Source organism: Rana temporaria, chromosome 9 (assembly GCF_905171775.1).
Source record: "Rana temporaria chromosome 9, aRanTem1.1, whole genome shotgun sequence".
NCBI lineage: Eukaryota > Metazoa > Chordata > Amphibia > Anura > Ranidae > Rana > Rana temporaria.
In genome coordinates this window covers 9,245,738-9,271,813 of record NC_053497.1, presented here as the reverse complement: position 1 = coordinate 9,271,813, position 26,076 = coordinate 9,245,738, and the positions used below count along the sequence as shown (strand labels likewise).

General features: G+C 43.4%; 1 protein-coding gene across 1 annotated transcript in view; it reads right to left on the bottom strand.

Moving 5' to 3' along the window:
- Window positions 1–26,076, bottom strand: part of TNC (tenascin C) — a 204,871-nt gene that overhangs the window by 17,729 nt on the left and 161,066 nt on the right. The window contains 2 exon segments of the mRNA XM_040322752.1: window positions 7,503–7,654; window positions 21,798–21,930. Of these exon segments, the coding sequence (XP_040178686.1) occupies window positions 7,503–7,654; window positions 21,798–21,930 (285 nt within the window).

Here is a 26,076-nt window from a genome sequence, read left to right as displayed (position 1 = left end):
TGTATTACTTCGCCCAGGGGCCCATGATGTTATTAAGCTGGCCCTGGCTGGGAATGTGCATTGGCACCCTCCAACAAGAGATCAACTTGTAAGCTAGGTTTGTAAGGCCCTTTAAGATAGTGTCCAGTCTTTGACTGCCTAAATTTGGACAGGTTATTTTAGCCACACCTTTGTGGCATATATAAGTGGGCCACATAAGTAGTTGAAGAAAAGGGAGAGAAGAGGCTGGGGCTAATGGCACATGGTCATGGAGGGAGAACCTCATACCCTAGAGAGAAAACAAAGGCATACGAGTGTCCATAAGTGGTAGCTTCCTCTTTGGTTTGAAGCTTGGACTTTCATCTGTTGTAGAAATTTACAAGGGAAGCTGGAGCACACAAAGGAACAGAGTTGAGGATCTGTAGGCAGTAGGTATGAACCCTATAATTTAAAGGCTTTATTGGAGAAACATGACCTATCTCATGCCCATATTTTCTCACTAGCCACACAACCTCATGACAAATAAAGGGCATGAGTGTGTCCCTGAGTGGCAGCATATAGGCTGATGGCTTTGTGGCTGGGACTGTGCATGCTTAGTACCCTCCAACAAGAGACTATCAGCTTGTATGCTAGGTTTGTAAGGCCCTTTTAAGAAGTGTCTGGTCTTTGACTTTAGACCTCAGCATTGGGGCATACATAAGTAGGCCACAGTGCTAGTTGGAGAAAAGGGAGAGAAGAAGCTGGGGCTGATGGCATACAGTCATTAAGGGAGAACCTTACACCTAAGTGAGGAAAGAAAGGCATGAGAGTGTCCATGAGTGGCAGCTTCCTCTTCGGTAGGAAGCTTGGACTTTAATACTTTGTTCTGTTGTAGGCTCCATCTGACCTAGCAAAGCTCTACAGAGTAGAGAACCTCCCTCGTACTGCAGGCATAACCCTACAATTTTAAGGCTTTATTGGAAAAACATTACCTATCCTCATGGCCTTCTTTTCTCATTAGCGTTACAGCCTCGTAAGAAAAGAAGAGCATGAGAGAGTGTCCCCAAGTGGCAGCTTCCTCTTTGGTAGGAAGCTTTCACTTCCATCCTTTGTAGAGCTTTGGTAGGTCAGCTGGAGCCTACAAAACAACAGAGTGTAGAATTTCCCTTGTACTGCGGGCAATGGGTATGAATTCTACAATTTAAAGGCTTTATTGGAGAAACATGACCCACCTCATGCCCTACTTTTCTCACTAGCCTTACAGCCTTGTGAGAAAAGAGGGGCATGAGAGTGGAAGCTTTCTCTTCGGTAGGAAGCTTGGACTTTTAAAATTTATGGAGTTTTGCCAGGGCAGCTGGGGCCAACAAAGGAACAGGGTTGAGAATCTCCCTAGTACTGTCGGTAATGGGTATAAACTCTACCGTTTGAGGGCTTTATTGGAGAAACATGACCTACTGTTGGAGAAGTTCTTACATTAAAGCGGTGGTTCACCCTCCTTCACATCATTATACCATTACATTCGGCATCGTAGCGCGAGCTACGGTATGCCGGTCTTAAATTTTTAATCCCCGTACTCACTGTGCTATCGATCATTGAAGAATCCGACTCCCGCGGGGAATGGGCGTGCCTATGGAGAGGGAGGATGATTGACGGCCGGCTCTGGCACGTCACGCTCCCTGAAGACAGCCGGAGTAGGTCTCGGCTCTTCACGGCGCCTGCGCACAGGCTATGCGCAGGCGCCGTGAAGAGCCAAGCCTATTTCGGCTATTTCCGGAGAAGCGTGACGTGCCAGGGCCGGCCGTCAATCACCTTCTCTCACCATAGGAACGCCCATTCCCCGGAATCTTCAATGAGCCATAGCACAGTGAGTACGGGGATAAAAAATGTAAGACCGGCATACCGTAGCTCGCGCTACGATGCCGAATGTAATGGTATAATAAAAAAAAACATTTTTTTTTTTTTTAACAGGGTGAACCCCCGCTTTAAGGAAACATTATGAGAAGAAAAAGCCATAATCAGTCTCCCCCTTTATTACTCTGGAGAAAGAGCGGTTAAGTCTATGCTTGAGAAATGGCAACGTTGAAGCACGCTCTGTTTGGGAAACTGGTAGCTGACCTGCCAAGGGTGGCCATGCTGATGCAGCCTATAGCACATGGGTGTCTCTGCTCTGTCACAATGTCATGTCATATATTCTTTGACCTTAATGTCTGGAAGGACCCAGTGAGTCATTAACTTGGGAGGATGAGGCTTGGAAAGTGTTAAAGAGGGGTCCCTTATGAGTAAGAGAGGGCGTTTCCCAGTGACAGTGGGGGTGCTGTGCAAAGGTGAGTCTAAGTACTGGTTTCTGGATCTGAGACCCCTTATTACTGAAGCATATGGAAGATTACCCTTGCAGGTTCTGAGGCTTAGACAAACCTGCTATAAGGGGTGATAACAAGTTAAATTAAAAAAAGATTGATAAATATGGTTAATCTGTGGACAAATTCCTTCTTTCTGACAAAACCTGGTACAGACACTCAATAGATGGATTGATACCCAAAATCAGCAAAGTAGATTTAGGAATCAATAGCGTGACCTGTAATTGGGGCGTGCTCCGTTTCTTTATTTTATAGCATACCACATTTTAGCTGAATATCAAAATGAGACCCTAATTAACCATACAAAGTAAAGCTGTGTATAGTATGAAGGTAAAAAATTAATCATTCCAACATAACGAATATGATGAAATTAATGGATTAACTTAATGAATGAATCAGAAACAAAACACATTTTTTTCTGTCGTGCACTTCTCTTTTAAAAATAATAATATTTCAATACACATTTTGAAACAAGTATATATATATTATCTTCTCATTGTCCCTAAGAAATTGCTACTTTAAACATATCTAAATTATTTGTAATGTATGGAAATTTCCCCGTTTAATACTGTAATTGCCTGCTACATTTAAAGTATTAAAATAATAATAATAATGATCTCAAAATTGTCCTTAACAATGATACAATACAGCTGCCTCCATTCAGCACCAAGGCTGCCTTTTGTACTGTTCCTATTACACTGATACCCCAAATTCTTATCCCTTTTGGAAACTGTCTCCGATAATGTGCAACACATTAATAGCATTTGTAAAATTTTCTGTTGCTTTTCCAGAAGATAAATGAGATCCACAGATGTAGATATACAAGCCAAGGCTTGTCTTTGCGAAAAGAGGAACCAAAATAAAAACTGTGCCAATCTATGTGTTTGGGAAATACAACACTGTTGGTTTAAGCAGATTTTTCCTTTTTCCATCATAGAATATCTGGAGCGTGGTACGAATCTAGTCAGGATTCAGTAAGAGGGTCGAATCAATATCAATATTATTCCATCCATTAAGTTGGAGGTCTTTATTGCAGAAAGTCCCATACGGTGGTGTTTTTTTTTTTTTTTTAATGACTGTACGGATTAAACTTATGTAATAAAAAATATTTCCAACTAAGGCTACACTCCATTATTGGAGACAGTTTAACAAATACAATAAGAATTTAGGGTGTTAGTGTAAGAAAAAACATATAAAAGACAGCCTTGAAGGTAAAAACTGGTTCACCTGCATTGCGTCTTTGTTTAAAATAATTAGGAGATGCTTAGGCCTCGTTCACACGATAGGTTAACCAGAGGACAACGGTCTGATGGACCGTTTTCATCGGTCAAAATCGATTGTGTGTGGGCCCCATAGGTTATTTAACCATCGGTTAAAAAAAAGCCAACTTGCTTTAAATTTAACAGATGGATTCCTAACCGATAGGTCAAAACCGATCGTTAGTAGGCACAACCTTCGGTTAAAAATCCACGCATGCTCAGAATCAAGTCGACGCATGCTTGGAAGCATTGAACTTCATTTTTTTCAGCACGTCGTTGTGTTTTACGTCACCGCGTTCTGACGCGATCGGTTATTTAACCGATGGTGTGTGGGCGCGACGGACCATCAGTCAGCTTCATCGTTTAACCTATGACAGCGGTCCTTCAGACCGTTCTCATCGGATGGACTGATCGTGTGTACGAGGCTTTACTGTTGGGTTTGCAATTTTTTTTTCATTTCATTTTTTCCAGCACGTCGTTGTGTTTTACGTCACCGCGTTCTGACGCGATCGATTATTTAACCGATGGTGTGTGGGCACAACGGACCATCAGTCAGCTTCATCGGTTAACCTATGACAACGGTCCTTCAGACCGTTCTCATCGGATGGACTGATCGTGTGTACGAGGCTTTACTGTTGGGTTTGCAATTTTTTTTTAAATGTTATTATTTTAATACTATAAATGTAGCAGACAACTACAGTATTAAACAGGGGCGCATTAGGTTGTGCTTGCTGTTGGTTTTACCATTTTAAAAACTATTATTATTATTATTTTTAATGCAGTAAATGTATCAGACAATTGCAGAATTAAACAGAGGTACATTAGAAGGTGCTTACCATTGTGTGTTTTTTTTTGTTAAATGACTGTGTGGATTAAACTTCTGTAATGGAAAATATTTCCAACTAAAGCTACACTTTATTATTGGAGACAGTTTAAAAAAGGAAAAAGAATTTAGGGTGTTAGTGTAAGAAAAACAGTATAAAAGACAGCCTTGAAGGTAAAAACTGATTCACCTGCATTGCGTCCTTGTTTAAAATAATTAGGAGATGCTTACTGTTGGTTTACATTTTTTTTAAATTGTTATTATTTTAATACTATAAATGTAGCAGACAACTACAGTATTAAACAGAGGCGCATTAGGATGTGCTTGCTGTAGGTTTTTCAGTTTTAAAAATGATTGTTATTATTATTTTTTAATGCCGTAAATGTATCGGACAATTGCAGCATTAAACAGAGGCGCATTAGAAGGTGCTTACCATTGTTTTTTTTTTTTTAATTACTGTATGGATTAAACTTCTGTAATGGAAAATATTTCCAACTAAAGCTACACTTTATTATTGGAGACAGTTGAAAAAATAGAATAATAATTAAGGGTGTTAGTGTAAGAAAAAGACAGCCCTGAAAGTAAAAACTGGTTCACCTACATTGCGTCCTTGTTTAAAATAATTAGGAGATGCTTAGGCCACGTACACACAATCAGTCCATCCGATGAGAACGGTCCGAAGTCCGTTCTCATCGGTTAACCGATGAAGCTGACTGATGGTCTGATGTGCCTACACACCATAGGTTAAAAAACGATTGTGTCAGAATGCGGTGACGTAAAACACAACGACGTGCTGAAAAAAATGAAGTTCAATGCTTCCAAGCATGCGTCGACTTAATTCTGAGCATGCGTGGATTTTTAACCGATGCTTTTGCATACTAACCATCGGTTTTGACCTATCGGTTAGGCGTCCGTTGGTTCAATTTTAAAGCAAGTTCTAAATTTTTTGACCGAAGGTTAACTGACCGATGGGGCCCACACACAATCGGTTTGGACCGATGAAAAGGTCCTTCAGTCCGTTTTCATCGGTTTTGACCGATCGTGTGTACGCGGCCTTACTGTTGGTTTTACAATTTTTATTTTATTTTATTATTTTAATACTATAAATGTAGCAGACAACTACAGTATTAAACAAAAGTGCATTAGGATGTAATTGCTGTTGGTTTTATAATTTTAAAAATGATTATTATTATTATTATTTTTTAATGCCGTAAATGTATTGGACAATTTCAGTATTAAAAATAGGCGCATTAGAAGGTGCTTACCATTGGTTTTGCAAATGATAATTATTATTAATAATATTAATATTTTAATACTATAAATGTAGCAGACAACTACAGTATTAAATAGAGGTGCATTAGGATGTTCTTGTTTTTTTTTCTCTGAGAATTAGGACATTTAGTGGCAGAAAGAACTACAGAGAAGTTTGCTGCCATATTATTATAATTATTATAATTATTGCAAGCATTTATATAGAGCCAACAGGGTTTCTCAACCAGGTTTCCATGGAACCCCAGAGTTCCTCCAGGAGTTCTTTGAGCAATGAGCAATTTCTGCGTCTTGGATAAGTTACCACTGACATCATTGATATATTTAGCTATCTGTAAGGGGGTAATTCTTTCCAATGTCCAAAATTGAACCATAGACCCCCAGCTTATTCCATGCTTTTTTTTAGATACCGTATTTATCGGTGTATATCACGCACTATTTTCCCCTTAAAATAAAGGGAAAATCGTGGGTGCGCGATATACGCCGATAGCCACTTCCCGCGCTCAGTTTGAAATCCTGCGCCGACATATACCGAGTGCAGTACACTTGGGTACATTCGGCCAGGCTCGGCTTCGCTCGTGCTCACGCATAAACGTCACAGAGCGTGAGCGCGAGCTAAGCCGAGCCTTGCCGAATGTACCCGAGTGTACTGCACTCGGTGTATGTCGGCGGAGGTGTTCGAACTGAGCGCGGGAAGCGGGGACTCGACGTGAGGCGCGCGCTGGAGAAGCCGGGAGGACACCATCGAGGCTGCAGACGGACGCCGGACCGGACGATGGATGCTGGGAAGACACCAAAACTGTAAGTAATAAAATCATATAACTTTTTTTTTTACAGGAATTTAGGGGGGGCAACATTAGGGGTGCGTGGTATACGCGGGAGCGCGTTATACCGCGATAAATACGGTACTTCCTTATTTTCCAATGTTTTCAGGCTAGTCACATGATGAGCAGGGCCCTCTTTGTCCCTTTTATGGTGCTGCTTCTTACTGATGCAGAGAACAGTGCAAACATGAAGATATCAACTCTACTCTCTGTATTATTACATTGTGATAATGCTGAGGACATTCAGTGAGTGCAGGGCCACGTGGACCCACAACCTTAGGAGGTATCATTATGGCACCCGACACTCACTGGATGTCCTCAGTCTTTCAACCTCAAAGAATGAGGACATAGAAGCAGAAAGAATTACTAGGACATTTGTTGGTGCCATATTAATAAAATTATTGAAAGTATTTATATAGAGCCAACAATTTACATGGCACCCAAAGCAGTTTCTCAACCAGGTTTCCATGGAACCCTAGGGTTTCTCCAGGGGATTGCTAGGGGTTATTTGAGCAAATTTTTGCCTCTTGGATATGTTCCCATTAATACCATTGATCTTTTTAGCTTTCTGTAAGGGGGTAATTCAGCTCAATGTCCACAAGTGTAAGGAGGAGCATTCTTCCCACTGACCATCACACTAATGTATCACAAGTTGTAGATACAGTAAGTTTTAGAAGGGTCCCTGAGACTGCAAAGTTAATTTAAGGGTTCCTCTTTGTTGAAACGGCTAGCCTAAAAAAAATGTCCTTCTTGATTGTGCTTTATAACAGGCATACATCCAGTACCAGGACAAGTTTATCTAGTGCCCAGGGCAAGGATGTGGAACTGCGTCCCCCTCCCCCACTGTTGCCATGGAATTGGTTTACCACTCTGTTTCCATTCTCTGCCCACTTGCTCCACAGTGCCCAGGGCAGCTTCCCCTCCTGCCCACCATTTCCCTGGATACACCTACCATACCGATTTGTATTAGACACATCATTGCACAGTGTATTTGTCCTGTCTTTATACTTACAATCCATCCTCCGCCATCGACATTCATGTCGCAGTAGACTTCCATGGGTTGAGACTGATCACCGTTGGCATATATGGTATACATTCCCGACTCTGTTTCTCCGTTCAGAAGGGCTTGGGAGCAATCTCTAGGTAATGGATACAGACGCCCAGCTGCAATACGATAGAGAAGATACAATCAGTAAAAAATATATGATAACCAGGAGCACTGCTTAAAGGAATCTTGTAGCACGAAAGGCATGATGGCCACTCTTGTTTTACCATTACAGTGGAACCTTGGTTTACGAGTAACGCGGTTAACAAGCGTTTTGAATAACGAGCAACTTTTAGAAAAAAATCCTGACTCGGTTTGTGGGTGTTGTCTCGCAAAACGAGCAGAATTCACGCTAATGGAGTGCGCAGTATCACATTTGGCCAGAGGTGCCAATCGGAATGGTTCGGAGCCGTTCGTAAATACTTGGAAATATTCCGTTCCCAAACCTTTCTTTAAAAACCTTAGTAATCAGAGATTTTGACGAATTGGTGGTTGAACACAACACCGACAACCGAATAGAGTCTGGTACAGGAAGACTGAGCTGTTTTGACAGCTAACGAGGATAAAGTTGTCGCCGCCTCGGAGGTGGCCATTTTGTTGGCTAGTATCGGAGCAAGAAGTAGTAAGAATCTCCGCTCATAATATCCTGCACCGGACTCTATTCGATTGCCAGTGTTGTGTCCAATCACCAATTCGTCGAAAACTCCAATTACTGCTGGTTTTAAATAAACCAGAAGTTAGGCAGTTGGAGTTTCTGACGAGTTGGAGAACTTGACAGAACAGTGGCAGCACGTCCATGGTAAGCATCCTTGGATCTCTGACAACGCTCAAGTAGCAATCTTAGTGCCCCCTATGCTCCGTGTCTCTCTTATTAGTTCATTCTAGTCTATAATAATTAGCAGTACACGTACAGTTCTGGGTTAACTCTCATACATAATTATATTTTTTTACTCGTTGACAGCAAGTTGTATGCTTGTAACCTAACGTAGAGGTTGAACTTGATGGACCAATGTCTTTTTTTAACCTTATCTACAATGTAACTATATGGAACTCTAGTACACCTGACATTGTCACACAGATGGTCTTATTTGGATTCACAGGGGGCAACTGAGGACAGGACATTCAAGGACCTTTCCGATAGGGGGGAGGATGGAGGAGATAACAAGTACATGCTAATTGTGTAGAGGGTGATGAGTCCCAATACGTTGAATGCTGACAGTGTGACATTTTTTTTGCTCTGACATTCTGTAGTGCTTTCCTCATTAACACCGGTGACCCCATCTATGTTCTGACATAATGATATGTACTAAAAGCGCTGCCTTCCGACGTTGGGAATGTGTTATGACAATGCTCTCTTGACATACCTGCGTGTTATGACATTTACTATTTTTATCATTTTTTAGAAGCAAATTACGTTATGTGTTTTTAAAGCTGCTTTTCTGCTGTTTTCCTTACTACTTATCTACGCTTGGCATATTTGGATATTATGGTCAACGCAAGTTTCTGTTTGACCTATTTCGGCTCTGACATTCAGAGCAGTCCCACACTTTCTATTGCCACTCAATCTGTCACTGTCATCTGTGCTGATACTTTTCCAGGATAGAACCCCCCCTCTTCTGGTATTTAGCAGTGACGGATGATATAAGTTCTGTGCATGCAAGCTACAGTGAAGCTGTTGTAGCACCTGGGTCCTTATTCAACGTTTTACAGATTCTGGGAATGGATGGTAGGGCTGTTGGGTTCAGCCTTGGGCACATTGAGGAGAATAAATTGGAAGTACTCTGCACAAGTTGTGGCAAATTATAAGTGTGGCAAAATTGCCATAACAGTGGAAGGGGACCTAAAACTTGAGCTAAAAAGATTTTGCGCGGTCACGGCCCCAGAATATGGGGCACCTGCATAGGATGCAAAGCAAGTGCTTCTGGTACCTGCTAACTGTGAGTGCTAGCTGCTATGCCACAGTTGCCCTGGGGGTAGGCAACAGCTGGAGCAGGTCCACTTAAAGGTGCCCTCTCCCACAGGGAGAAGGTTGGAAGTTTAGGCAGGATCAAGGAGAGAGATGGGTCAGACCTGAAAGGAACGAGAAGAGGCAACATCTAGCAGCTGATGCCCTGGGGTTCCCCCACCATATTACTGAGAGGAAAGGAGAGATCCAGCAGGCTAGTTCAGGTCCAGAGGGTTCTGTACTGCAGCAGGCCCCAGCTTGCCCCATGTTCTGGGTCGCGGCCCCAGAAAATGGGGCAACAGCATAAGATGCAAAGCAAGTGCTTCTGTAACCTGCTAAAAGTGAGTGCTAGCTGCTATGCCACAGTTGCCCTGGGTGTAGGCAACAGCTGGAGCAGGTCCATTTTAAGGTGCCCTCTCCCACAGGGAGAAGGTTGGAAGTTTAGGCAGGACCAAGGAGAGAGATGGGTCAGACCGGAGAGGAAGAAGATGAGGCAACATCTAGCAGTTGATGCCCTGGGGTTCCCCCACCATCGTCCTGAGAGGGAAAGGGAGATCCAGCAGGCTAGTTAAGGTCCAGAGGGTTCTGTACTGCAGCAGACTCCAGCTTGCCCCATGTTCTGGGTCGCAGGCCCCAGAACATGTAGAACCAGTATAAGATGCAAAGCAAGTACTTCTGGTACCCGTTTACAGTGAGTGCTAGCTGCTATGCCGCAGTTGCCCTGGGGGTAGGCAACAGCTGTAGCAGGTCCCCTTTAAGGTGCCTTTTCCTTAAGGGAGAAGGTTGGAAGTTTAGGCAGGACCAGGGAGGAAGGCGGGTCAGACTGGAGAGGAAGGAGAAGAGGCAACTTCCTCCACCATAGTCCTGAGAGGGAAGTAGAGATCCAGCAGGTTAGTTCAGGTCCACAGTTCGGTACTGCAGCGGGCTCCAGCTTGGAAGCCCTGCCTCTTAGTGAGGTGCATGAAGTATTAAGCTACCCCTCACTACCAGCACTTCCATCACCATCTGTTGCCACCACTTTCTCCACCAGCTGGCTGCTCCTCCTTTTCTCTGCTCAGGTTTATACAGGCAACCGTCTGCAAACTGACAGGAAAAAACACTCCAGGCAACTACCTCCTAGCTGCTAGAAAAGCAAGCAATAGGCTATCCATGTGCTGCGCACGCTCCAAGCCTACCATGGGCAGCCAGAGAAAGGGAGCAGAGAATGGGCACCGCGTGGTACACCTATTCTACAGCATGGAAGACGCGGTTCTGTGTCCTTGCCCTGGGTTCTGGACAAACCTGTCCCAGTTCTACATCCACATACTTTATCATTTTTTTGTAAGCTACGGGAGCCTTAAAGCGGGGGTTCACCCTTAGATTCCTGCTCGTTTTGTCTAGGGGAATCGGCTATTTGTTTTAAAATATGACCAGTACTTACCCGTTTACGAGATGCATCCTCTCCGTCGCTTCCGGGTATGGGCTGCGGGAATGGGCGTTCCTTCTTGATTGACAGTCTTCCGAGAGGCTTCCGACGGTCGCATCCATCGCGTCGCGATTTTCCGAAAGAAGCCGAACGTCGGCGCGCAGGCGCAGTATAGAGCCGCACCGACGTTCGGCTTCTTTCTGCTACGAGTGACGCGATGGATGCGATCGTCGGAAGCCTCTCGGAAGACTGTCAATCAAGAAGGAACGCCCGCTCCCGAAGACTCATACCCGGAAGCGACGGAAGAAGATGCATCTCGAAAACGGTAAGTACTGCTCATATTTTAAAACAACTAGCCGATTCCCCTAGACCAAACGAGCAGGAAACTAAGGGGAAAAAAAGGGAAACATTTTTTTTTTTTAATAAATGGGTGAACTCCCGCTTTAAAGTGTTATCACACAACAACAACAAAAAGTCCAGAAAAAGTAACGACTAAAGCTTCTGTTGATTACCACGCATTTTTGAAAGCCAATAAGTCTTAAATGTGGGAAGAAAATGATCCTTCGCTATTCCAATAGATCTTGCTTGGATGACATTTCTGTTATTTCCAAATTCCGCATCTCAATATAACGTGCCAGCATCTGCTATTTTTTTAGTCTCAAAAACTTGACTTGTTCCTTTGAGGGATTAACTAAAAAAAAAAAAATGTGCCTGCATTACATTTTAGGACGATGAAGCCACCGGTACTTGACACCCATCCTGAGCGTTTGAAAGAGCGCCATCGCAAGGAAAGTATCTCTGAAGACATTCTTTCCTTGCTCTTCAAGGTTTAGCATTGCTTGTGAGCACGGCAAGTACTCTGGCGCTTGTCACTGTCAACGTTTTTTTTTTTCCCCCCAAGCAAATGTTTCCTTTCAAAAAAAAATACTTTCCGTTCGATGTGTTGAGAAATTAGGGACCTTTAGGTCATGTTTGGGTCAGGCTGTACAAAGCTTTAGGATCTGGCGCACAAAGCTTGCTGTGTATGCAGTATGTTACAAGCTGCGCGTTAATTGTGCCAAAAAAAAGGACCTAATAGCAGTATGATGGATGAGAAATACGCATTTTGTAAAGTAATGCACGAGACGGTAAATGATTGATATTTTGCACATGCTATAGAAAACGCACATTTACATTTTTTTTTTTTAAAGCAAACTTCATATTTAAAGTGAATGTAAACCTATTTTTTTTATGTCACAATGTAGAGATTAAGATTTCCTATCATCTGTGCCCAGTCTTGCCACACAGAGTTAATCCAGCGCTGAGCAATCCTCTTTTTATTGTTCAGTGAAATAAAACAGACTTCCAGATAAAGACCAAAGTCCTTGCTTGAGTGACAGGTTATTTACATATCTCGTGCACTAGCTTGCAGACATGCACAGTTTCTGTAAAGTGCACAATTCACACCCCCCTCCCCTCTCCTCCTCTCCTCTCCCGTCCAGCTCTCCCAGGATTGGCTGTCTTTCCTGTGTTTTGATTAAATGTTTTCAAAATATGGGGTGATCCACAGTTGAGTGTAAACAGCCACCAGAATATACATAGACAAGAAGCTGTGCATGTCTGCAAGCTAGTGCACGAGATTTGCACAGCAAATATTTTTTAAATAGACCAGAGCACTTTTTACAATTTGGCACTGCGTCGCTTTAACTGACAATTACACGTGTGCTTACAATGCTGCGATTTAAAGGGGGCGGTAAAGCGGTAAAGTTTTCTCATTGAGGTATTTCAGAAAACTGTACTGCACTTTGGCTAGATGGAAACTGTGGGCTAGATCCACATAGCGAGTACGCCGGCGTATCTACTGATACGCCGGCGTACTTTCAAATTTCCTGCGTCGTATCTTTAGTTTGAATCCTCAAACCAAGATACGACGGCTTCTGGGTTTGATCCGACAGGTGTACGGCTTCGTACGCCTTCGGATCGTAGGTGCAATACTTCGGCGTCCGCTGGGTGGAGTTTGCGTCGTTTTCCGCGTCGGGTATGCAAATGAGCTATTTCCGACGATCCACGAACGTACGCGCGGCCATCGCATTCTCTTACGTTGTCTCTAGTCAGCTTTTTCCGACGTATAGTTAAAGCTGGTATTTTGCGCCGTATAGTTAGACTTGCCATGTTAAGTATGGCCGTCGTTCCGCGTCGAAATTTGAAATTTTTTTTTTGCGTAAGTCGTCCGTGAATCGGGATGGACGTAAGTCATGTCTAAGTTTAAAAAATGAAGTCCTTGCGACGTCATTTCGCGCAATGCACGGCGGGAAATTTAGAAACGGAGAATGCGCAGTTCATTTGGCGCAGGGACGCGCTTCATTTAAATGAATCACGCCCCCTAATCGCCGATTTGAATTCCGCCGCCAGAGATACACTACGCCGCCGTAACTTACGGCGCAAATTCGTTGTGGATTTGAAACAAAGCCAAGTAAGTTACGGCGGCGTAGCGTATCTTAGATACGCTGCGCCGGTGCCGCTCTATGTGGATCTGGCCCTGTAAGTCTAATTGCTTTTTTTTTTCTTTTTTGTAAAAAAAAAATAATAATAATAATAATAATACTAATTAAATAATAATAATAAATATATATAATATATATGAAAAAAAAATAAAAATAAAAAATGGAGCAGGCTCAATGGACCACTTGTCTTTTTTTTCTGCCATCACTCTTCTGACATCTTAAAGCTTATATGGGATTTAATTATTAAATTTACTTTGAAAAATCAAAAACCTTGGGAATACATTCATAACGTTTCCATTATTTTTTAATTAAAGTCGTAACGTCAGAAACCAACAGAAAAAAAATAAAAGTACGGCTACACAGGAAAGAGGATGAAGAGCGCCTATTATATTACCATGTTTGTCTGCCTTTCCCAATGCAAAATATTCATTTATTTCCCCGGCGTGTTTTTGTAGCATTCGATGGAAACAAATAAACTGTCATAAACATCAAAGGATGACGGGAGACGGAGAATGGCGTTGTGTATATTATCTGTTCTCATCATCATCATTAAAGTTCAGACTTCCAACCGGAACTGACTCATCCTTCAAAAGCGTTCTCCACAATTGATCGTATTGTATATTCATTCTGCCACATTCTAGATTTATGTAACTTACACCAACTTTCTTCTTTTTTTTTTTTGTCCTATTACAGTAAAACCTTGGTTTGCGAGGATAATTCATTCCATTAACATGCTTGTAATCCAAAGCACTTGTATATCAAAGCATTTTTTTACAGAGTATAACAGAGAAGAGAGGCGCCTCTGAGTGTAGCAATACGTTTCTAAATGTTGTTCCTTCATTAAATGTAACCATATTACTACACTAAGAGTCGGTTCACACACAGGCGGCACGACTTTGGGGGAGACTCGGCAAGGCGATCTCAAGGCGACTTGAGAGGCAACTTGCAAAATGACTTCTGTATTGAAGTCAATGCAAGTCGCCCCGAGTCGCCCCCAAAGTCGTACAGGAACCTTTTTCTAAGTCGGAGCGACTTGTGTCGCTCCTATTAGAACGGTTCCATTGACTACTGCGGACCGCGACTTGTCAGGCGGCTGAGTCGCCTGACAGGTCGCCCCAGTGTGAACCGACTCTTAGAGGCTCCTCTCTTCTTTTTTTATACTCAGTTGTGACATGACGCCACTCTTATATCAAGACATCGCTTGTATATCAAGGCAAAATTGATTAAAACATTTTGCTTGTCTTGCAAAACGCTCTCAAACCAAGTTACTCTCAAACCAAGGTTGTACTGTACTAGTTTTGAAAACATTTTTTAATCTGTTCTACTGCTTGCCAAGATTGTAAGCGGGTGCTTCCAAGTTGGTCTAAAGAGTTAAGTGTTTTTTCTTCTACTGGGTTCATGCTCTAAAGGTTAACCAGATCAACCACATTGATTTATAAGGAAACCTCTCAGTAAAGAAAGAAAAAGCATAACATAAAAGTACCATCATCCTACCATCTCTGTAATTTTAAAACACTGTGTATTTCTCAAGTTATTTATGTTATGTTTATGTTTTAATAAATTGAACTTTTTTACCTCTATCATACTCTATTGATAACTGATTTACCTAAGTACCGACATAGTCCAATAGCCCTTGCCCATTTCCCTTGTTTTTTCTGGGTCTCTGGGGTCCCAGATAAATCTTACCTCTATTCAGATCAACCACATGTCCTAGAGTTGACCTACTGAGCTGGTGTGTCTAAGAAAGAAGGGTTAACATTGCTGGTCAGGATTCCTGCTCTTTTCTGGAAGGTTACTGCGCCCTGCCGGGTCAAACCATATAAATAGTGGCTCCTGATGTGCCCTAGAGATTAGTTGGGGCAAGGCTGCCAAAATGTAGCTGTTATTGTGATGGAGTGGATCACCCCCATAGGGGGTGGTTGGAGCCCGGTCAGGGTTTCCAGTGAAGACTTCAACCAATTTGATGTCTATGGACTTAGCTTAGCGGGGAGGGGGCCAGGGGGGCCAGGAGAGTACACAGGGGCCTGAAGCAGCAGAACAGGGATCGATGCCCTCCATTTCCTTCCTTCAGATGCTGAATGTCTGCAGGAGGGAGAGGAGAAGAAGCAGGCATTCAGCGGCTGCATGGAGGGATCGGTTCCTCTACATGCTTCCACCCCTCCCATAAAGGTGTACAGGGGTCCGGGCGAGCCCTCTGGAGCATGGGGCTGGGCCGCAATATTTGCGACCCCTGTGACCCCTGAAAATACGCCCCTGCAGCTGCCTAAGGTACAGTCACTTTGTGGGGAACTAGAGAGCTTCGTATGGGAAACTGTATGGCAGATGTCTTTGAGAACTGTTACTTGTTATTTGCAACTACCTCAGTAAAAGATCTTTATTGTTCATCTGAATTGCCTGGTCTAAAGTGTCTCTAAAGGAATGCATGCATAGCGTATCAAAATAACAGGCTTTACAACAAGGGGACTAAAGGTAAAGAAGCTACAGTACAACGCCTGAGGTGCAGAACTCTGTTCAGAAGAAGCTTTGTCATTGCTAATAACTACCAAGTTTTGTCACTTGCTAACGTAACCAACAAGCCAGGAAATGGGTGACGTGGCAAGAGTGATGGATATTCTGGTAGTGAAGGGGTTTTATGCTCCTAGCGTAGGGTGACCAGACATCCCGGGTTTCTGGGGACAGTCCCCGGATTGAGGACACTGTCCCCAGACAAAGTTTGTCTCCGGTTTGGGTTTAAACAGGGGCTGGGGCAATTTCAAAGACAGTCAGTGCAGAATTTAAAAAAAAAATATCTGAATTACTCCCCCCCACGCTCCGCCGCTCCTACTAGCTTGGGGGGCTGTATTTTTTTTCCATTATTTGTGCCCCTTTCTGATGATCATATGCTGGTCAGAGCGGAGGGAATATTTCTTCAGTTTTGGGTGTTCATTCAGCTCCACTTACATGTTCTTCTGCCTTGGCTCAAGTCCCGGTCAGCAGCCTGCCTATCTCCTTGGCGGAGTGATCTTCCTCTGCTCAACACCCAGTAGTATCGGGGGCCCAGAGAGTAAGACTTGACCGGCTGTGAGGCAGTCGGCGATGGGCAAAGAGCCACCATTATTAGCAAAGAAAAAAAATTGTCCCTGGATTTCATTTTAAAAATCTGGTCACCTTATCCTAGCGGCCAGTTCCTCACTTGCCCTGCGGCACACCTAGACCCAGCCTGGAGTAATGAGAGAGGGAGAAGTAGAGGAGCCCCAAGAGGAGTACAAGCATGTTGGACCAGTCACTGGGAGTGCGGGAACAGAGCTGTGTAATGCCGCGTACATACGATTGGGTTTCTTTGCGGTGAAAACACCGCTGAGAAACCCAACGGGAAAACCGAGGATCGGCTTGGTCCCTTTTCCCTGTGTATACACGGCCGGTTTTCCCGACATGTTTTCTCTTGGTCGAGAAAACGGGCCGTGTGTAGGCTCTACCGTAGTGTTTCCCTGCAGCGGAAAAAAACGCAGCGATTCACGACGAGAAAAAATAGGAAAATGTTCTAAATTTTCTCGTTGTGATTCTTGGCGGTTTTCTCGGCGAGCAAACTGCTGGAGAGCCTACACACGGCTGTTTTTTTCCTCCAAGAGAAAACATGACAGTTTTCCTGACGAGAAAACTGATCGTGTGTACGCGGCTTTAGTCTCAGGACTGGATGGCAGGGATGGACTGGCCATCGGGACTACAGGGAGATTCCCGGTGGGCCGATGGCTCAGTGGGCCGGTCGGTGGTCCGCGGCAATCTTCCCGTCAATCGCCGACAGCTGGCGCCTGATGGGTAGATTGAGATTTAGCAAGCATGCATAGTAGCGCAGGAAACATGTGTAATATGTTCTCTCTTCTATCACGCCTTCACGGCACTCACGCTGCTCCCCGGTGCCCCCTCCTCTCTTCTCGTCCATCCCCATTTGCTTGTGACATCTTTTGGGATGGACAAGAAGAGAGGAGAGGCTGTCGGGGAGCCGAGTGAGTGCCGTGACAGGAGAAAGAACATATTACACACGCTTCCTGCCCTACTCTGCATGCTGGCTGGTAAGCGATGTGCACCATAATGTGCCCTGTGCCCTGATGTGCTATGTGCCATGATGTACCTGGTGCCCTGATGTGCCCCATGCCCTGATGTGCTGTGCCTCAATGTGGTGTGCCTCAATGTGGTGTTCCCTGATGTGCTGTGATGGGCCCTGATGTGATGTGCCCTGTACGTGTTGTGCCCTGTACCCTGATGTGCTGAGCTCTGTACCGTGCCCTGATGTGCTGTGCCCTGTACCCTGATGTGTTGAGCTCCGTACCGTGCCCTGATGTGCACTGTACCCTGATGTGTTGTGCCCTGGGCCAGTCTGGATGAAGTCCATCGCCACATTTTTGTCCCAGTCCAGCCCTGCTGGGCTGGATGGACAGAAATACAAATCCTTTGGCAGGTAAAACAGCTCCTGTATATGTGTTTCATCTGTGTATTTAGCTTTTTTTCTAAAGTTCAGCTTTACTTTTCTCAGATAGTGTACTGTCATTATTAAAGAGAGTGATACCCATATGGTGCAATCCATACGGGGGTATATATTTTGGAGCGGGTTTTGTACAGATGTTTTACATCCAGTACATGTGAGAAGTTGTCACGATGTTCCATAAATCTATTAGAACCTAATACTTTCAGGGATGGCATCCTCCCACTACGCAACTAAGGCACGTTCTATTTTATTTTTTTGGAGAACACATGGAAAGTCCGCTGCCTGTAAATTCTATGGCTGGATTGTTATCATTTGGATACTATAGAGATATGAAATGTAGCACGACATTGCGCAAGTGCTGTTGTCTGGTAATTGGATTGCTGTGAGCTACACTGATAGAGTCAAAACTCAATGCAAAGAACTGCAGGGGTTCTGTTCATGGCAGTTAGCGGGATTCTAGTTATTATTTTTAGAATACATGAAAATATAACTAAATGTTTGGCCTAAGTAACTTCCTATATTAGTTTTTATGGAGGACATGAGGACATGAAGTTTTGACCTTCTCCAGGGCATGAATTTGTCAGCAGAACATGAAATTCTAAAATTCTTCAGGACATGAAGTTCTCCAATACATGAAGTTATCACCAGAACATGAAGTTCTGAAGTTCTTCAGGATATGAATTTCTCCAGGACATAAAGCTGTTCCTAGGACATGAAGTACTAAAGTTCTCCATGACATGAAGCTCTCCATGACACAAAGTTGTCACCAGGACATGACATTCATGAAGGAGAGGAATATTTTTCTACTAGTAAAAACCCAATAGTAGTTTAATTTTTTTTCCATGCTACCATTGGAGATTCTTCCTTCATTTCCTGTTTAGTAAAACCGATGTCACCAGGACATGAAGTTCTGAAGTTCTCCAGGACATGGCGCTGTCACCAGGAGATGAAGTTCTAAAGTTCTCTGGGACATGAAGTTGTCACTAGGACATGAAGTTCTGATGTTCTCCAGGACATGAACTTATCCAGGACATGAACTTCTCCAGGATATGAAGTTGTCACCAGGACATGAAGTTCTGAAGTTCTCCAGGACATGAACTTCTCCAGGATATGAAGTTGTCACCAGGACAGGAATGTCTAACGTTCTTCAGGACATGAACTTCTCCAGGACATGAAGTTGTCACCAGGACATGTGGTTCTGAAGTTCTCCAGGACATAAAGTTGTCACGAGGACATGAAGTTTTAAACTTCTCCAGGGCATGAAGTTGTCACCAGAACATGAAGTTCTGAAGTTCTTCAGGACATGAAGCTGTTACCAGGACATGAAGTACAAAAGTGCTCCATGACATGAAGTTGTCACCAGGACATGACATTCATGAAGGAGAGGAATATTTTTCTACTAGTAAAAACCCAATAGTAGTTTAATTTTTTTTCCATGCTACCATTGGAGATTCTTCCTTCATTTCCTGTTTAGTGAAACCGATGTCACCAGGACATGAAGTTCTGAAGTTCTCCAGGACATGGCGCTGTCACCAGGAGATGAAGTTCTAAAGTTCTCTGGGACATGAAGTTGTCACTAGGACATGAAGTTCTGATGTTCTCCAGGACATGAACTTATCCAGGACATGAACTTCTCCAGGATATGAAGTTGTCACCAGGACATGAAGTTCTGAAGTTCTCCAGGACATGAACTTCTCCAGGATATGAAATTGTCACCAGGACAGGGATTTCTAACGTTCTTCAGGACATGAACTTCTCCAGGACATGAAGTTGTCACCAGGACATGTAGTTCTGAAGTTCTCCAGGACATAAAGTTGTCACGAGGACATGAAGTTTTAAACTTCTCCAGGGCATGAAGTTGTCACCAGAACATGAAGTTCTGAAGTTCTTCAGGACATGAAGCTGTTACCAGGACATGAAGTACTAAAGTGCTCCATGACATGAAGTTGTCACCAGGACATGACATTCATGAAGGAGAGGAATATTTTTCTACTAGTAAAAACCCAATAGTAGTTTAATTTTTTTTCCATGCTACCATTGGAGATTCTTCCTTCATTTCCTGTTTAGTGAAACCGATGTCACCAGGACATGAAGTTCTGAAGTTCTCCAGGACATGGCGCTGTCACCAGGAGATGAAGTTCTAAAGTTCTCTGGGACATGAAGTTGTCACTAGGACATGAAGTTCTGATGTTCTCCAGGACATTAACTTATCCAGGACATGAACTTCTCCAGGATATGAAGTTGTCACCAGGACATGAAGTTCTGAAGTTCTCCAGGACATGAACTTCTCCAGGATATGAAGTTGTCACCAGGACAGGAATGTCTAACGTTCTTCAGGACATGAACTTCTCCAGGACATGAAGTTGTCACCAGGACATGTAGTTCTGAACTTCTCCAGGGCATGAAGTTGTCACCAGAACATGAAGTTCTGAAGTTCTTCAGGACATGAAACTGTTACCAGGACATGAAGTACTAAAGTGCTCCATGACATGAAGTTGTCACCAGGACATGACATTCATGAAGGAGAGGAATATCTTTCTACTAGTAAAAACCCAATAGTAGTTAAAAAAAAATTCCATGCTACCATTGGAGATTCTTCCTTCATTTCCTGTTTAGTGAAACCGATGTCACCAGGACATGAAGTTATGAAGTTCTCCAGGACATGAACTTCTCCAGGACATGAACTTCTCCATGATATGAAGTTGTCACCAGGAAATGAAGTTCTGAAGTTCTCCAGGACATGAACTTCTCCAAGATATGAAGTTGTCACCAGGACATGAAGTTCTAACGTTCTTCAGGACATGAACTTTTCCAGGACATGAAGTTGTCACCAGGACATGAAGTTCTGAAGTTCTCCAGGACATAAAGTTGTCACGAGAACATGAAGTTTTGAAGTTCTTCAGGACATGAAATTCTCCAGGACATGAAGCTGTTACCAGGACATGAAGTACTAAAGTGCTCCATGACATGAAGTTGTCACCAGGACATGACATTCATGAAGGAGAGGAATATCTTTCTACTAGTAAAAACCCAATTGTTGTTCAATTTTTTCCCATGCTACCGTTGGAGATTCTTCCTTCATATCCTGTATGGTGAAACCGATGTCACCAGACATGAAGTTCTGAAGTTCTCCAGGACATGGTGCTGTCCCCAGGAGATGAAGTTCTAAAGTTCTCTGGAACATGAAGTTGTCACTAGGACATGAAGTTCTGACATTCTTCAGGACATGAACTTCTCCGGGACATGAAGTTGTCACCAGGACATAAAGTTCTGACGTTCTTAAGGACATGAACTTCTCCAGGACATGAAGTTGTCACCAGGACATGAAGTTCTGACGTTCTCCAGGACATGAAGTTGTCACCAGGACATAAAGTTCTGACGTTCTTCAGGACATGAAGTTGTCACCAGGACATGAAGTTCTGACGTTCTTAAGGACATGAACTTCTCCAGGACATGAAGTTGTCACCAGGACATGAAGTTCTAATGTTCTTCAGGACATGAAGTTGTCACCAGGACATGAAGTTCTGACGTTCTTCAGGACATGAACTTCTCCAGGACATGAAGTTGTCACCAGGACATGAAGTTCTGAAATTCTCCAGGACATGATTTTTTTCTACGACATGAAGCTGTCACCAGGACATGAAGTTCTCATCAGGACATGACATTCATGAAGGACAGAAATACGTCTCTACTAGTAAAAACCTATAGTAGTTCTAATTTTTTTCCACACTACAAAAAAAAAAAAAAGTTGGCTGAACACACACTAATCACTATTTAATAAAAATGAAACATCCAGTTCACAGATCCATGTCACAGCCCATACATGTGTAGTCTTGTTGGTCTCATAAAACATGTCCTTCTTCATTTACTTTGACTATTACAGGGTGGCATGTATCTTCGTATGTGGGTGTGTGCATGAGAACCGGCTTAAGAGATGATAATAAAGCAAAAATAGTAAAGCTCTTACTTGTTGTGAATTCAGTTTGGATGAATTTACTCTTGATATTTCCATTTATTGACTGCAGTCTTACAGTGTACTGTGCAGATGGGCTGAGGTCGAGCAATCTGTATGAAGTGGCATCAGGCCCCAGTTCAACCTCCTGTAAAAAGGAAAAATTCAATACGGTAATTAGACAGTAAAAAAAATCATGCAGTTTATTTCAGTATATATTTCCATAGAGTGAAAAAAAGAGACTAGGTTGGATAATTGACCTTTGGTTCTTTGGTTAATGTGGCGTTGGGCGCCATTAACATGCTTTGCATCTCCACACAAAAAAGTGGTGGACCTTTGGAATGCATATTTTACTATTTGGAATTTAGATCCACTTGGTGGCCATCCATTATACTGTACACAGGCCGTTCTGGGGGTGGATGACCCTTCAGGTAACCATTTTTGCAGCCCCCCTTCTGTCAGTCATTGCTAGGTGCTAGTAGCTTAGGCCAGTGTTTCTCAACTCCAGTCCTCAAGGCACCCCAACAGGTCATGTCTTCAGGATTTCCTTCAAATGAAACGGCTGTGGCAATTACTAAGGCAGTGAAACTGATCAAGTCACCTGTGCAAAAAAATGGAAAGCCTGAAAACATGACCTGTTGGGGCGCCTTGAGGACTGGAGTTGAGAAACACTGGCTTAGGCCACACACAGTCTTTTGTTGCTAACTGCCAGACTGCACAGGATCATTGGTTGCTAGGATGCTGGCGGCCAGGGCCACATAATGCCATTGGTTGTTAAGACGCTGGCAACTTGGGCCACATGAGCATCATTGGTTGTTATGGTGCGAGAGACCAACCAATGGTGCTGTGTGGCCCAAGGTCTGAGCATGCTCTGGAGATGGAGTGTCTGATATGAACTCTCTGGCATTAGCGCTGCCCCCTACTAGGTCAACTCAACTGACCACATGGCCTGATTTTATATATATATATATATATTTATGGGCCTCTATTTTGTAAACTAATGTTATGCAAAACTGGGAGAAACTGGAGAAAGTGCAGAGAAGGCCAACTAAACTGGAAAGAGGCGTGGATGACCTTGGCAATGGGGAAAGATTAGCTGAACTTAATGTATTCCTGTTTTGAAACCGATTAAGGGGGATATGATCTCCATGTATAAATACATAAGGGGGGGATATGATCACCATGTATAAATACATAAGGGGGGATATGATCTCCATGTATGAATACATAAGGGGGGGACATGATCTCCATGTATAAATACATAAGGGGGGATATGATCACCATGTATAAATACATAGGGAGGGATATGATCTCCATGTATAAATACATAAGGGGGGAGTATGATCTCCATGTATAAATACATAAGTGGGGGATATGATCTCCATGTATAAATACATAAGGGGGGGATATGATCTCCATGTATAAATACATAAGGGGGGATATGATCTCCATGTATAAATACATAAGGGGGGGATATGATCCCCATGTATAAATACATAAGGGGGTATGATCTCTATGTAAAAATACATAAGGGGGGGATATGATCTCCATGTATAAATACATAAGGGGGGTGTGATCTCCATGTGTAAATACATAAGGGGGGTATGATCTCCATGTATAAATACACAAGGGGGGATATGATCCCCATGTATAAATACATAAGGGGGGATATGATCTCCATGTATAAATACATAAGGGGGGGAGATCTCCATGTATAAATACATAAGGGGGGGATATGATCTCCATGTATAAATACATAAGGGGGGGTATGATCTCCATGTATAAATACATAAGGGGGGGTATGATCTCCATGTATAAATACATAAGGGGGATATGATCTCCATGTATAAATACATAAGGGGGGGATATGATCTCCATGTATAAATACATAAGGGGGGGATATGATCTCCATGTATAAATACATAAGGGGGGGAGATCTCCATGTATAAATACATAAGGGGGGGATATGATCTCCATGTATAAATACATAAGGGGGGGATATGATCTCCATGTATAAATACATAAGGGGGAGATATGCTCTCCATGTATAAATACATAAGGGGGTGGATATGATATCCATGTATAAATACATAAGGGGGGGATATGATCTCCATGTATAAATACATACGGGGGGATATGATCTCCATGTATAAATACATAAGGGGGATATGATCTCCATGTATAAATACATAACTGGTCCACATAGTGAACTTAGTGTAGAGTTATCCCCTTTCAGGTCATTGCAAAGGACAAGGAGGCTCCCTACATCTGGAGGAAAAGAGATTTAACCTTCACATACGGAAAAGCTTCTTCAGTAGGAGATGTGAAAATGTCGAATGGACTCCCTCAAGAGCTGATTCCGGCCAGCTCAGTAGATTGTTTTACAAAAGAGCTGGATGCATTCCTTAACATTTAATAATGTTAATAATAAGGCCAGAGATTGTTGATTCATGGAATATCCAATAACCTTCTGGGGGGATCAGGAAGGAATTTATTTTTTCCCTGGTGGAGTTGTTGTTTTTCTTTTTTGCCTTCTTGTGGATCTTCTATGTGTCTAGGATTGTGTATATAAAGATTTTCCATATATTTTTTTCTATTGGTTGAACTTAACTAGTTCCGGCTTGTGGCTTTTTTTCAGCCTATCAATAATGAACTTTTGGAGGCCCAAGAAACACATCTTTGTAATACCTCTTTATTAAAAACAATAAAAAGTGTTGCAACGGAATGAAAGATATAGCAAGCCAAGTCAAAGGAGATAATCTTTCTATGAAAGGTCAATTCACCCCAAAACGCTCATGGTGCCAACAGTGGAACAAGCGTAATATATATAGCCTCTGGTAGTTTCCACTGGAAGCCCTTGAAGAGTGTTGTCAAACGGATTGAAAAATAGATTTTTGATTTACAAAGACTTAAATATATAAAAAAAGACTTTGGAATTACATATAAAAATATATATATAACCCAAAACCCAAGGCATGATTCCTCATTGTGTCCACAGTGGACCAAGCGTAATATATGGCTATTTGTAGTCTCTACTGAAAGCATTTGATGAATGTTGTCAAGCGTACTAAAAAATAGACTTTTTGATTTACATATACCGTATATACTCGAGTATAAGCCGAGTTTTTCAGCACATTTTTTTGTGCTGAAAATGCCCCCCTCGGCTTATACTCGAGTCACCTTTTTGCGCCTGATCTCCCGTACTTTGGGGACCCGGTACCGGCCGGCCGTAGGTCCCCTGGACCCCAAACTTGGCACATGTGCAGCCCCACTCTGGCCCAGATTCACAGAGAGCAAGGCACATTACGCCGCCGTAGAGCAAACACTTTACGCTACGTCAACGCAACGCAGAGAGGCAAGCATTGCATTCAGCAAGCCAGTGCTCCCAACGCTGCGCCAGCGTGGCGTGGGTTTCGAAGGCGCACGCCGGCGTAGGTGAAAGTGGGCGTGACCCCATTCAAATGATGGGCCAAGCGCCAGACAGGTACGTATCACGAACTGCGCATGCGCCGTGACGTGGACGCATACACAGCACCCCCCCTGCGCCTGCTCACAACCACGCCGGCACAACTGCCTAAGCTACGTCGGATCACCACGTACGCCGTGAACATAACGTACGCCCAGCCAGACACACGTCCAACGCACTATACGCCAGCTTGTGTTCCCTGGTGCAGACCTGTGCATGTCTGTTGCCGGGTTGCACCTCATATATGGGGAATAACTTTATGCCGGACGTACAACTTACGCGCATCTCACGTACCATGCGCCGGGCACACGCACGTTCATGAATCACCGTATTTCCCTCATTTGCATGTTTGAATGGCTAATCAACGGGAGCGGCCCCATGCGTCCAGCCCATATGTGCGCCCACCCTACGCCGGTGTGTGCAAGCTACGTCGGCTGGTGTAGCCTGTTTTTAGGCACATATTAGTTTGTGGGTCTGGCGCACACATACGCCAGCACACATTTGCACTTACGTCGGCGTAACATGCTATACGTCGGCGTAAATGCTTTGTGAATCCGAGCCTCTTTCTCTACAAGTGTGCAACGTTTGTTGTCCGGGGGATTTGATCAAACCCGGGCTCCCCTTCCATAGACTCCCATGTTAAACGGTCATTTCTCTGGTGACTTTGGGGACCCGGTACCGAACGATCGTAGGACCCCTGGACCCCAAACTTGGCACACATGTAGCCCCATTTCTCCTCTACAAGTTTGTTGCCCAAGGAACCTACGATTGGGGAGCAACGATTTTTCAAAGCTGGGCACCCCTTCCATAGGCTCCCATGTTAAACGT